Genomic DNA, 13,600 nt, shown 5'->3' with positions numbered 1-13,600 from the left:
GTAGTCTGTAATCGTTTGCTAGCCCTGCCACATAAGACTATTCAATCTTAGCCCTGTATTGACACTTTGCCTGTTTGATGGTTCGTCGCAGGGCATAGCAGGATTTCTTGTAAGCTTCCGGGTTAGAGTACCGCACCTTGAAAGCGGCAGCTCTGCTCTTTAGCTCAGTGCGAATGTTGCCTGTAATCCATGGCTTCTGGTTGGGGTATGTACGTACAGTCACTGTGGGGACGACGTCCTCGATGCACTTATTGATAAAGCCAGTGACTGATGTGGTGTACTCCTCAATGCCATCGGAAGAATCCCGGAACATGTTCCAGTCTGTGATAGCAAAACAGTCCTGTAGTTTAGCATCTGCTTCATCTGACCACTTTTTTTATAGACCAAGTCACTGGTGCTTCCTGCTTTAATTTTTGCTTGTAAGCAGGAATCAGGAGGATATAGTTGTGGTCGGATTTACCAAATGGAGGGCGAGGGAGAGCTTTGTACGCGTCTCTGTGTGTGGAGTACAGGTGATATAGAATTTTTTTCCCTCTGGTTGCACATTTAACATGTTGATAGAAATTTGGTAGAACTGATTTAAGTTTCCCTGCATTAAAGTCTCCGACCACTAGGAGCGCCGCCTCAGGGTGAGTGGTTTACTGTTTGCTTATTTCCTTATACAGCTGACTGAGTGCGGTCTTAGTGCCAGCATCTGTCTGTGGTGGTAAATAAACAGCCACGAAAAGTATAGCTGAAAAGTCGAGGCAAGTAGTGTGGCCTGCAATTTATCACAATATACTCTACTTCAGGCGAGCAAAATCTAGAGACCTCCTTAGATTTCGTGCACCAGCTGTTGTTTACAAATATGCACAGACCCCCCCCCTCGTCTTACGTGTGCTGTTCTATCTTGCCGGTGCAGCGTATATCCCGCTAGCTGAATATCCATGTCGTCATTCAGCCACGATTCCGTGGAACATAGGATATTACAGTTTTTGATGTCCCGTTGGGAGGATATTCGTGCTCGTACCTCGTCTAATTTATTGTCCAATGATTGCACGTTGGCGAGTAGTATTGACCAGGCATCCGGCTCTTTGTGCTCTGTACCTGCGTCACTTCCTCTTGCAAATAACGAAGATGTCGGCCCTGTGGGGTGTTTGGAGAATGTCTTGTGCGTCGTCCTTGTTGTAGAAAAATTCTTTGTCTAATCCGAGGTGAGTGATCACTGTCCTGATATCCAGAAGCTCTTTTTTGCCGTAAGATACGGTTGCAGAAACATTATGTACAAAATAAGTTACAAATAACGCAAAAAAAACCCCACATAATAGCACATAGCACTTCCGGCACCATTTTACTACTTTACAAGGTCCTTTGCTGTTGTTCTGGGATTCATTTGCACTTTTTGCACCAAAATATGTTCATCTCTAGGAGACAGAACGCATCTCCTTCCTGAGCGGTATGACGGCTGCGTGGTCCCATGGTGTTTATACTTGCGTACTATTGTTTGTACAGATGAACGTGGTACCTTCAGGCGTTTGGAAATTGCTCCCAAGGATGAACCAGACTTGTGGAGGTCTACAATTTAGTCTTGGCTGATTTATTTTGATTTTCCCATGATGTCAAGCAAAGAGGCACTGAGTTTGAAGGTAGGCCTTGAAATACATCCACAGGTACACCTCCAATTGACTCAAATTATGTCAATTAGCCTATCAGAAGCTTCTAAAGTCAGGACATCATTTTCTGGATTTTCCCAAGCTGTTTAAAGGCACAGTCAACTTAGTGTATGTAAACTTCTGACCCACTGGAATTGTGATACAGTGAATTATAAGTGAAAATATCTGTCTGTAAACAATTGTTGGAAAAATTACTTTTGTCATGCACAAAGTAGATAGAAGTAGTCCTAACCAACTTGCCAGAACTATAGTTTACCAAGACATTTGTGGAGTGGTTGAAAAACAAGTTTAAATGACTTCAACCTAAGTGTATGTAAACTTCCGACTTCAACTGTATGCTCCTAAAAAACAGTGAGGAGATGGGAGAGGTGGGACTTGCTGCGCATCAAGCGTCAAAAATAGAACCAAGTTCTAGTTTTTCGCCTGGCTACGCTGAATCTCGTTGACGCGTGCAAGCTGTTTAGATGAAATGTTTGACTAACATGTACGTGTACATTTATTTTGCAATGCGAGTGGTGTGGTCAGCATGTAAGCTACAGCTAGCTAGCACTGCAGTGCATAAAATGTGGTGAGTAGTTGACTCAAAGAGAAAGACAATAGTTGAACAGTTTTGAACAAATTAATTTCTTCAAAAATTAAGGAGAAGTGAGAGAGAGAAAGAGAGATATTTCATCATTTTTTTTTCACTCTCACTTACTCACTTTCACTTACTTAGCTATCAAAAGCAGCTACCTTGTTTAGCCTACTCAAACACCCAGCTCAAACAGAGGGATGCTATGTTGGCTAGCTGGCTACGATTATCCAACACAACACTGGAACTCTTCCAAGTCAAGGTACGCTTTTGATTTTACTAATTTATTGCCACCTGCTAAGCTGTAATGGCTAAACTGTAACTGCTGTACTGCATGATTGTAGCGTGTTAGTTCTATTAGCTATATTGACTATGACGTTACTTTAGCTAATATGGTGACAACGATGTAGGCTGTGTGTAGCGGTTATGATATGGTTTGTCTTGGAACGTTTTTTTTCGCCTGGTCACATACAGCTGACGTGTTGTGCATTGAAGTCCACAAGCGAAGGGAGAAGGTGAAAGGAGGAGAGCGTGTAGATGTGAGAAGGAATACAACTTGGCTGCTATGAAAGTGAACTGTTTTTACATGTGATCAGGAGTGTATTCATTCCGCCGATTCTGTTGAAGCAAACAGAATGAAACGGAGAAAAACATACCTGAATTTGTCCAATAGAAACTCTTGTTTGCAACTGTTGGACTAATGATTACACCCTAGATCAGCTAGATGCAGGCAAGAGTGTGCAAGGCGGTATTGAATGTGTCACTATCTGTCCGTGTGTCACTGAAAATTTGAGTATCATGTAGCCTTAACCTATCGATGTTACATTAAACTGGGTGAATAGAATATGACAGTCATCCAATATGCTGTAATAGAAATAATGCCATGCTAATGAAAAAAAATAATTGTCCTCCGTCATCTTAAATGGCACCAACCGCCACTGATGCAGGTTTGTGCAAGCGTGTGCAATGTGTGCGTGTGTATGTGAGGTATGTGTAACAGGAATGTAAATTCATGAGATTTGTGTTGGTGGTGAGCTGTGTGGCTGAAGACGGGGGCACTGTGTGTGTGTGTGGTGTGTGTGGTGTGTGTGGGTGAGCAGGTGGGTGAGAGCAGGTGGGTGTGAGCAGGCATCAGCAAGCAGACCAGTGAGACAACATGTAATTACACTTTCAAAGCCAGAGAAAGAGAGAAAGGGGGATAGGTAGGGAGGGAGGACCGGATAAAGCGATGGAGGAGAGGATGAGAGAAGAGTTCATAGCACAGCATGAATGCCTCTTCTCCTACTGCCTGACTATATTAATGAGCTTCACCCAGTCACATATTCAAACTACACACGCAAGCACCTACTTCCTTTTTCTCTCTTCCTTCCTTCTGCATTTTTTGTTTTGCTTTCACTTGCTTCTCGTTTCTATCTTCCCTCTTTCTGCATTCAACTCTCTTCACAATTGCTTTTTCCTTCTCTCATCCTCCTCTTTCTGCTCTCTCTCTCTCTCTCTTTCTGTTACCTTCCAATATTATTTTCTTCTCTCTCTCTCTCTCTCTCTGTTCTCCAGTGGCATCTCATTCTGCTGGTCCACCCGCCCTCCCCATCTGTCTCTCACCTATCCCCTTCTTTCTCTTTCTATCACTTTCTCTTTCTATCACTTTCTCTCTCTCTCTCTCTCTCTCTCTCTCTCTCTCTCTCTCTCTCTCTCTCTCTCTCTCTCTCTCTCTCTCTCTCTCTCTCTCTCTCTCTCTCTCTCTCTATCTCCCCTAAAGCACACTCCTTCTCTCCATCTCTCTCCCTTCACCTCACCTCGCCTCTCTGTCAAAGGGACAGCTTGTCATGTTTTCTGCTTGGACTGCAGATAAACTCCTAACAAAGGGAGCAATTGAGAGAGAAAGGTAGAGAGAGGGGGAGGGAGGAATGGAGTGCACTGCCGCTGGCAGGGCAAGCTAATTCATTCCAACACACACACATACACACGCACACTGACTCTCTGCCCCCTCACTGTGGCATCTTAGCTCCCTTTTGCTCTCTTTCTGCACTCATAAACACACACGTGACAGACATTGCAGGCCTATACACACACGACTCACACACACCACCTACCCTTGATACGTACTGTTGGCCTTCACATCCTATCAAACATAACTAAACACTACAGTACAGGAACACACTTATGCAGGCACATGTTGACTCACAAACACACATCCTGTAAGGTTGCTCACCATCGTGTGCCATGAGCGATTTTAGACGATGTGTTGAGGGACAAATCACTATGCCCCAATGCTTTGAATGGCTTTAGCATTGGAAGTCTGTGTGTTCCCAGTGGAAATCCTGGTATTCCATGGTGAGCACAGAAGCTCAGTGGGAACATCTACATCATTCCCCTTTGTTCCCACAGAGGCATGTCAGACATGGGTGCGTGTGTGTCATTGGAATGGGGGGGGGGGGGGGTAATTTGAATGGGGAATGTTTGGATCTCATTGTGTCTGTATATCACTGAGGTGTTACTCACACGTACAGTATATTCAAACTTGTTCTCTTACGCCACACATGCCACATGCTAACACATCGTGTGTATTATACTGGCCACTGAAGACCGGGAACAGACATGCTACAGGACTTAAGTGGCAGTGCAATGCTTCTCCCACTGACACCTGCTCCTGTCACCTGAATGAAACGGCGTAACCTCCTACCCAGAAGGAGCTTCACTTCCACAGCCAGAGGCAACAGGGGATTGAGGGAGTATGCGTTTGCCCACGCAAATATCTTGCTTTCCAGGAACTGTAGGTCACAACGTGGCACAAACAAGCTCTCACTGTCCTAAGTGCGTCCCTGGGGCTCCGGGCGAAAGCGGAGTGGGTAATTGACGAGGCGAGAGACACGGAAATAAGAGATGCCTGTTATTTAACTCTCTTCTCTGTTTCTCTCCCTGTCTGTCTGTGTGTCTGTCTGTCTGTCCCACAGTACGACTACACGAAAGTATCTCAGAGGAAGGCTTCCATTACCTCGTCTTTGACCTGTGAGTGTACTAATACCTGTCAGCCGGTCCCACTGCTGTCTCTGGCACGTATACTCTCACAACTCTCATACTTAATGGTGCTTACTGCTTATAACACCAGAGAATACAACGTGGCTTTGATTTCTACAGAGGCCACATGTAATGACTATGTGTATTCAAGTCTGCTAAATTACCATATTATTATCATGAGTACATCTAATACCCAAAACCACCAGAAAGGTTTATTTCTTTAGTTACAGTAATATCTACTTTGTTGTTGTACTCCAGAGGCTGTGATGGTGTGTATGGGTATCAGCAGTGGTGTACACCAGTGTTAACCAACTCCAGTCCCTGAGTACCCCCCCCCCAACGGCCCACATTTTTGTTGTGGCCTTAGACAAACTCGAGGCCTAGAGTTGGGAAACACTGGTGTACTCTGAGAGTTTTATGTAGAACACAGTCTACTGGGTCTGTTCTGACAGGGGGAGAGGATAAGGTGACACGCACTGTGTCCCCACAGGGCATTCAGAGGACACATTTTGGGGTTACACCCTAGCCCCAATTGTTGGCAACATCCTTACTCAACCAAAACACCTACTTAATTGTCTTAGACTATGTTGTCTTTTGCATAAATCATGCATTTATGTGTGTGTGTGTGTGTGTGTGTGTGTGTGTGTGTGTGTGTGTGTGTGTGTGTGTGTGTGTGTGTGTGTGTGTGTGTGTGTGTGTGTGTGTGTGTGTGTGTGTGTGTGTGTGTGTGTGTGTGTGTGTGTGTGTGTGTCCAGTGGAACATGCTCTCTCTGGGCTGTGTTTCCTGTTGTCTCTGGTAGACTGGGTGTTTGCCATCATACCATCATGGTTCCAGACTGGTGTCCATGTGTCAACTAAGCTGTTGTTTCTCTCCTCCCAGTGTCACCGGTGGAGAGCTGTTTGAAGACATTGTTGCCAGAGAGTATTACAGTGAGGCTGATGCCAGGTGGGAACACACACACACACACACACACACACACACACACACACACACACACACACACACACACACACACACACACACACACACACACACACACACACACACACACTATACAAACACACTCTCCTATATGCACACAAACAGTACCAGTCAACATTTTGGGAACACCTACTCATTCAAGGGTATTTCTTTATTTTTACTATTTTCTACATTGTACATCAACACTGAAAGGACACATATGGAATCATGTAGTAACCAAACATATTTTATATTTGAGATTCTTCAAAGTAGCCACCCTTGATGACAGCTTTGCACACTCTTGGCATTCTCTCAACCAGCTTCATGAGGAATGCGTTTCCAACAGTCTTGAAGGAGTTCCCACATATGCTGAGCACTTGTTGGCTCCTTTTCAATTCCCTCTGCAGTCCAACTCATCCCAAACCATCTCAATTGGGTTGAGGTCGGGTGATTGTGGAGGCCAGGTCATCTGATGCAGCACTCCATCACTCTCCTTCTTGGTCAAATAGCCCTTACACAGCCTGGAGGTGTGTTGGGTCATTGTTCTGTTGAAAAACAAATGAAAGTCCCACTAAGCGCAAACCAGATGGGATGGCGTTTCACTGCAGAATGCTGTGGTAGACATGCTGGTTAAGTGTGCCTTGAATTCTAAATAAATCACTGACAGTGTCACCTGCACAGCCCCCCCACACCATCACACCTCCTCCTCCATGCTTCACGGTGGGAACCACACATGCGGATATCATCCGTTCACCTACTCTGCGTCTCACAAAGACTGTAACGTAAGGTTGGAACGTAAAATCTCAAATTTGGACTCATCAGACCAAAGGACAGATTTCCACCGGTCTAATGTCCATTGCTCGTGTTTCTTCAAGCAAGTCTCTTCTTCTTATTGGTGTCCTTTAGCAGTTGTTTCTTTGCAGAAATTCCACCATTAAGGCCTGATTCACGCAGTCTCCTCTGAACAGTTGATGTTGAGATGTGTCTGTTACTTTATTTGGGCTGCAATCTGAGGTGCAGTTAACTCTAATTAACTTATCTTCTGCAGCAGAGGTAACTCTGGGTCTTCCTTTCCTTTGGTGATCCTTGTGAGAGACAGTTTCATCACAGCACTTGATGGTTTATGTGACTGCACTTGAAGAAACTTTCAAAATAATGATGCACTGTCATTTTTCTCTTTGCTTATTTGAGCTGTTCTTGCCATAATATGGACTTGGTCTTTTACCAAATAGGGCTATCTTCTGTATACCACCCATGCCTTGTCACAACACAACTGATTGGCTCAAACGCATTAAGAAGGAAATTAACTTTTAGCAAGGAACATCTGTTAATTGAAATGCATTCCAGGTGACTACCTCATGAACCTGGTTGAGAGAATGCCAAGAGTGTGCAAAGCTGTCATCAAGGCAAAGGGTGGCTACTTTGAAGAATCTCAAATATATACACTTTCTTGGTTACTACATGATTCCATATGTGTTATTACAAAGTTTTGATGTCTTCACTATTATTCTACAATGTTGAAAATAGTACAAATAAAGTAAAACTCTTGAATGAGTAAGGGTGTCCAAACTTATGACTAGTACTGTATATAGTACAGTACACACTATCATTCTAAATCCATGTTGAGAACACACAACACTGCAACTGTTGCCCCCAACCTACGTTTGTTTGGGCCTCACTTGGCTTCCGTTGAAACCCAGCTGTATCTATATCATAACATGTACCTTTGGAAACATTTGTACATTTGAACTTAATACGGGAAAATACATCCTCTTCTTCACCACATGGACGTTGTGTATAACTATACAGTACCACACTCATGCCTTCCTCCCTAGGGTGAGCATTGTCCTGGCAGGGTGTTTGTGTGCCATGTGGGAGAGAGTGAAACTTGGTGTGGGCCAGGGGTGAGTGTGGCTCTCAGAGGGGGAAGGAAGCTGCAGTCAGCATGTGGACATTATGGAGGCGCATTGCTCTGTTCTGGCTGCAAAGAGTTTCTGGGGTCGGGCTCAACCACGATGCCTGAGCTGCTCATTTAATCAAGCAGAAGAGGAAGAGAGTGAATATGATAGATAGGGTGAAAAATGCCTCTGGGAGTGTGACTCCTCACTAGTACATGGAGAAGAGAGGGAGATGCAGAAACAGAGGGACAGGGAAAGAGACTGGATAACCAAGAGAGGGTGAGAAAAAGAGGAGAGGGGACAAGGAGGGGGGAGATAAAGAATGTGAGTAGAGTGAGAACAATGTGTATGAAAGATAAGAGGGGCAACAGAGAGTGAAGGGGAAATGGGGTCTGAAAATGTGTGTGTGTGTGTGTAGGCCCATGTCTCCCTGAGACTGAAGGAGGGAGAGAGGGCAAGAGACGGGGAGACTTTATTGGGTAAAGGCAGTTCTGGTGCCTGCATAGTGGAATGGAATGCAGTGCACAGATTTGGCCAAATTTGGACACAAGACATGCTTTTCTCCTGATTACTCTGAAAGAAAAACACAGAGAATATATCACGAGTACCACGGCCTCCTAGGACCCCGTCTCTCATAGCATCCACTCTCTTCTCTCTCTCTCTCTTTCTTTTATTATACAGTCCCTCTTCTATTGTCTTCTTCCTCCACTTTTAACCCAGTCTGACTAGATGGAAAGGGGCTGTTGTTTTTAAGGCTCGATTGATGTAAAACAGCACATTAGTGGCTGCTCAGCTCAGTTTTTAAGTAATACAATGTGTTAGAGAGTAAATAGAAGGTTGAACCAAAAACCAGGAACCGGACCCTGTACTATCAACCCCACTTCTCCTCACACATACTGAAGTTGATAATGACCTTATTCACTATGGCAGTTGTGGTGAGTCTACAGATGAAATCTCTGATAATGTATCCCAAATAGGTGGTTGTTTTTACCCACAGACCGTGGAAAACTGCAGATAATTCACCTTGGCAGTCGCCGGCAATGTTTAGAGTAGGGCCAAAAAGCAACAACTTCAGTATTACTCAACGTTTGCTTTAAAACTCCATTGGAGGGGTAGGCCCATCTAGATGGAATATAACTGCGTGTGTGTAATTCGTCCAGCCAGATTGTGGGGAGGATATGACAGATGTGAGGTCGACAGTAGGAAATTTGCCTTGGCGCTGAGGGGACATGCTAATATATCTGCTGTCTCGCAGGCTTTTGGGTTCAAAGAAAACAGAGCTGTTAGGGAAAAAGGGCTGAGGCTAGCGAGGTTCCTCTGACTCCACACAGAGTCCTCTGCACAGTTGCTCTTCCTCTCTCTTTCTCAGCATCTCTCTGTCTTTCTCAGTCTCCCTATTTGCTCTCTTTCAGTCTCTCTCTGTCTGTCTGCCTCTTTCTCTCTGTTTTTCTCTTGGCTCTCTCTCTGTGTCGCTCTCTCTGTCTCTCTCTCTGTCTGTCTTGATCAGTCTATCTCTCGCTGTCTCTCTCTGTCTCCCTCTGTCTGTCTCGATCAGTCTGTAGTTGTAGTTCACTGTTTCTAATAATAAGAATCAGCAGTAGTCATGAATTGGATTAATTTAGTGAATCTCAAAGTGCTCAAAGTGCTTAAACAGCAAGGGGAAACTCACCTCATCTGATCCATAAACCAGTGGTTTCCATTAGTTCCTACCCCTGACTGTGTCAGTGTGTGGTGGGTGTGATGTGTCTGCTGTGCATTGATGTGTGCGTTCTGTGTCTCCTCTCTCTGCAGCCAGTGTATCAATCAGATCCTGGAGAGTGTCCACCACATGCACCAGCATGACATTGTGCACAGGGATCTCAAGGTGAGCAATCCATCACCATGGCAATGTGCAATACCTGTTTGGGGGGGGGGAGGTGCATCATCATGCCCCCAACCCCCAAATCCCTCCCACTGGCAACCTTAAAGGGTCATATGCATACACACGCACACAAATGCGTGTATACGTAAGCCAATGAAAACTCGCACAAAATTGCACACACGTGAGCAAATGAAAAAAAAATATTCGGACGTCAGAGAGAGTGACTGGGCTGGTGCTGATGAATTGTGCGTAGAGGCACTGAGCCAGACAGTGCATTTCAGGTGATTATCATCCCCCAGCCTCTCTCTCTCTCTCTCTCTCTCTCTCTCTCTCTCTCTCTCTCTCTCTCTCTCTCTCTCTCTCTCTCTCTCTCTCTCTCTCTCTCTCTCTCTCTCTCTCTCTCTCTCTCTCTCTCTCTCTCTCTCTCTCTCTCTCTCTCTCTCTCTCTCTCTCTCTCTCTCTCTCTCTCTCTCTCTCTGTATCTCTCTCTCTGTATCTCTCTCTCTGTATCTCTCTCTCTGTATCTCTCTCTCTCTCTCTCTATCTCTCTCTCTCTCTCTCTCTGTATCTCTGACGAAAGCAGACAAACACCATTTGGCTGCTATTTATAGCCAGGGTGACATCACAGCGAATAGACACAAAGCTGGCTAGCCTGAGGATACTTATCACCATACTCCAGTATTAACAATAGGACACACTTCAAAGAGTTATTTTGTTTTTGTTTAGGTGAAAAACAGACCCATGCTTGACATTAAGGCATGCTTACCTTTGTCAAGAGCAAGCCGTTTACGTGCTCTAGTCTACAAGATGAATGTTGAACATCACAGAGTGCCACTTGAATGTACAGCTCTTATAAACACGGCACTGAAAGCATTGTTACCAATACTACTACAACTGTATCTTGTATCAACACCATTATTCTGAATACATTTACCAGTAAAACCATCCGTCATTCAGCTGGCAGGCTGGGAGGTGTTCCACGAAAGTCAAAATGCATTGTAACTATTGTTGCCATCAGATTGAGAGCCCTCCAACGCAGAGACCAGCAGTAAGGGAGGGGGAAATAATGAAGTGTGTGTGTGTTTTTGGTTTTACTATCCTTTTTGGGACCAGAAGTCCTCACAAGGATAGTAAAACAAGGAGAATTCGGACAGGTGGGGACATTTTGCCGGTCACAACAAGTAAAAAGGCTATTTTAGGCTCAGGGGTTAGTGTTAGGGTTGCAATTAGGGTTAGGTTTAGTGTTAGTGTTAGGTTAAGGCTTAGGGGAAGTAGGATTTTGAATGGGAATCAATTGTTTGGTCCCCACAAGGATAGTAAAACACTTGTGTGTATGATATTTGCTCTTAGCATGGAGTGAGGTCTCGGCACCTCCATGCTATGATGCTATGTCTTTTGGACATTTTAAAGAGAGAGAGGGGCCCAGTTGCACTAGAGACATAGATAAAGACGAAGGGCTCTATTTTCATCTGACGTTAACAGCATTAGTGTCAAACACACGTTTGCAATTTCATCATGTAAAAACTGGCACAATGGCATTTTCCAGCCCCAACGCCAGGTTTGACCATTTACCTGTTAGACATCAGCACGCTTGCGTTCAGATGGGAAGGGTTGGAAATAGGTGTGTCCTTAAAAACGTGATCCAAAGGGCTAATTTCAGGCAGCGCTGGTAGGGATATTTAAGACCAACCAAAAGCTGTTGGTTATGAATTTTGACAGCAGAAACACAGCCTATCCAGCCGTGACGCACACTGCCCATATGAGCATGGAACAAGAGGGGTGTATCACAACCGGCCGTGATCGGGTGTCTCATAGGGCGGCACACATTTGGCCCAGCGTCGTCTGGGTTAGGGAAGGGTTTGGCCGGGGGGCTTTACTTGGCTCATCGCGCTCCAATTACTCCTTGTGGCGGGCCGGGTCCTGCAGGCTGACCTCGGTCGTCAGGTGAACGGTGTTTCGGGTTAAGCTGGCGGGTCATGTTTCTGAGGACGCATGACTCGACCTTCGCCTCCCAAGCCTGTTGGGGAGTTGCAGCAATGAGACAAGATCGAAATTGGGGAGAAAAAGGGGTAAAACTTATAATAGCCTGTATCGATGCCACAAATGCTGATGCTCCAGATACTCAACTAGTCTAAAGAAGGCCAGTTTTATTGCTTCTTTAATCAGAACAACAGTTTTCAGCTGTGCTAACATAATTGCAAAAGGGTTTTCTAATGATCAATTAGCCTTTTAAAATGATAAACTTGGATTAGCTAACACAACGTGCCATTGGAACACAGGAGTGATGGTTGCTGATAATGGGCCTCTGTACGCCTATGTAGATAATCCATAAAAAATCTGCAGTTTCCAGCTACAATAGTCATTTACAACATTAATAATGTTTACACTGTATTTCTGATCAATTTGATGTTATTTTAATGGACAAAAAATTTGCTTTTCTTTCAAAAACAAGGACATTTCTAAGTGACCCCAAACTTTTGAACGGTAGTGTACATGGAGGGAAAGAAGAGATGAACACCCCCAAACACACACACACACACACACACACACACACACACACACACACACACACACACACACACACACACACACACACACACACACACACACACACACACACACACACACACACACACACACACACACACACACACACACACACACAAAGAGTCCATCACAATGGGCTGGCTGCCTGCATGGCATCTCCAGAGGCTGAATTTCTGAAGGTAAACAAGGGAAGAGAAAAGGGGAGGAGAGAGGTGCTGGTGGCAGCCGGGTTACCATGGCAACCTGTATGACGTCACACTGCTGCAGCCCCAGTCTAGAGACTAATTCATCCCGACGGTTGTCATCTCTCGCGCTCTGTCTTTCTGTCTCTGTCTGTCTACTCTCTCTTTTTCTCTCCTCTGCCCTTTACCTCTTTCTCTGTTCTCCAGGTCTCTATTGCACTCTGTCTCTCTCCCCCTCTCTTTCTCTCTGTATCCCTATCTCCTGAGAGAGAGAGACTTAGCAAAAGTGTCACGCGCCCGTCGCAGCATGAATCAAACTGAGCCAGGCCCAAGAGGGCACTCGGCACCGCATTGAAGCGCATACACAATTACGTTCACGCCCCTCTCTGACCCCCTGTGGTACACTCCATGTATGTCCACCCACTTCTGACACACATGACTTTTAATGATTCATGCCTGTCTTCATTTTCACCTACAGTACATTTTTTTCATGGAATTTCTGAGCGAGATACGTGTCATGTTTTGCGGTCAGCGTACATGGACCTCACAGTTCAACTCTGTCTGTGACTTTTATATTATAGCCTCTTGATGGAGTTTGTTCTTCAATTAGTTTCGCCTCATTGATTGATTCTCTTTATCTGTCTCTGTGGTTTTGCTCTGGTCTGTAGCCAGAAAACCTGCTCCTGGCCAGTAAGCTGAAGGGAGCTGCAGTAAAGTTGGCTGACTTTGGGCTGGCCATCGACGTGCAGGGAGACGAGCAAGCATGGTTCGGTAAGAGTTTGACTGAACATTCAAATGTACATGACATAAAAAGACTAATGATAGTAATGACAGAAAAACCAAGAGGAAAGATGTACAATGGCAGGAAGAAGTCAGAAGTCAGTCTTCAGTGAATAAAAATGGGTGATCA

The 13,600-nt window shown here is 44.9% G+C and overlaps 1 protein-coding gene across 34 annotated transcripts in view; it reads left to right on the top strand.

Moving 5' to 3' along the window:
* LOC139562635 (calcium/calmodulin-dependent protein kinase type II subunit gamma) overlaps positions 1-13,600 on the top strand; it is a 105,134-nt gene that overhangs the window by 54,250 nt on the left and 37,284 nt on the right. For all 34 annotated transcript variants that reach the window (XM_071380499.1, XM_071380480.1, XM_071380492.1 and 31 more), the window contains exons 4-7: positions 5,178-5,232; positions 6,122-6,187; positions 9,892-9,964; positions 13,359-13,461. In XM_071380499.1, coding sequence (XP_071236600.1) covers positions 5,178-5,232; positions 6,122-6,187; positions 9,892-9,964; positions 13,359-13,461 — 297 coding nt within the window. The remainder of the gene's footprint in view (positions 1-5,177; positions 5,233-6,121; positions 6,188-9,891; positions 9,965-13,358; positions 13,462-13,600) is intronic.

The sequence above is a fragment of the Salvelinus alpinus genome, chromosome 32 (assembly GCF_045679555.1).
Source record: "Salvelinus alpinus chromosome 32, SLU_Salpinus.1, whole genome shotgun sequence".
Classification (NCBI taxonomy): domain Eukaryota; kingdom Metazoa; phylum Chordata; class Actinopteri; order Salmoniformes; family Salmonidae; genus Salvelinus; species Salvelinus alpinus.
The sequence above is the reverse complement of the archived record's forward strand: the minus strand, read 5'-3'. Positions and strand labels throughout refer to the sequence as shown.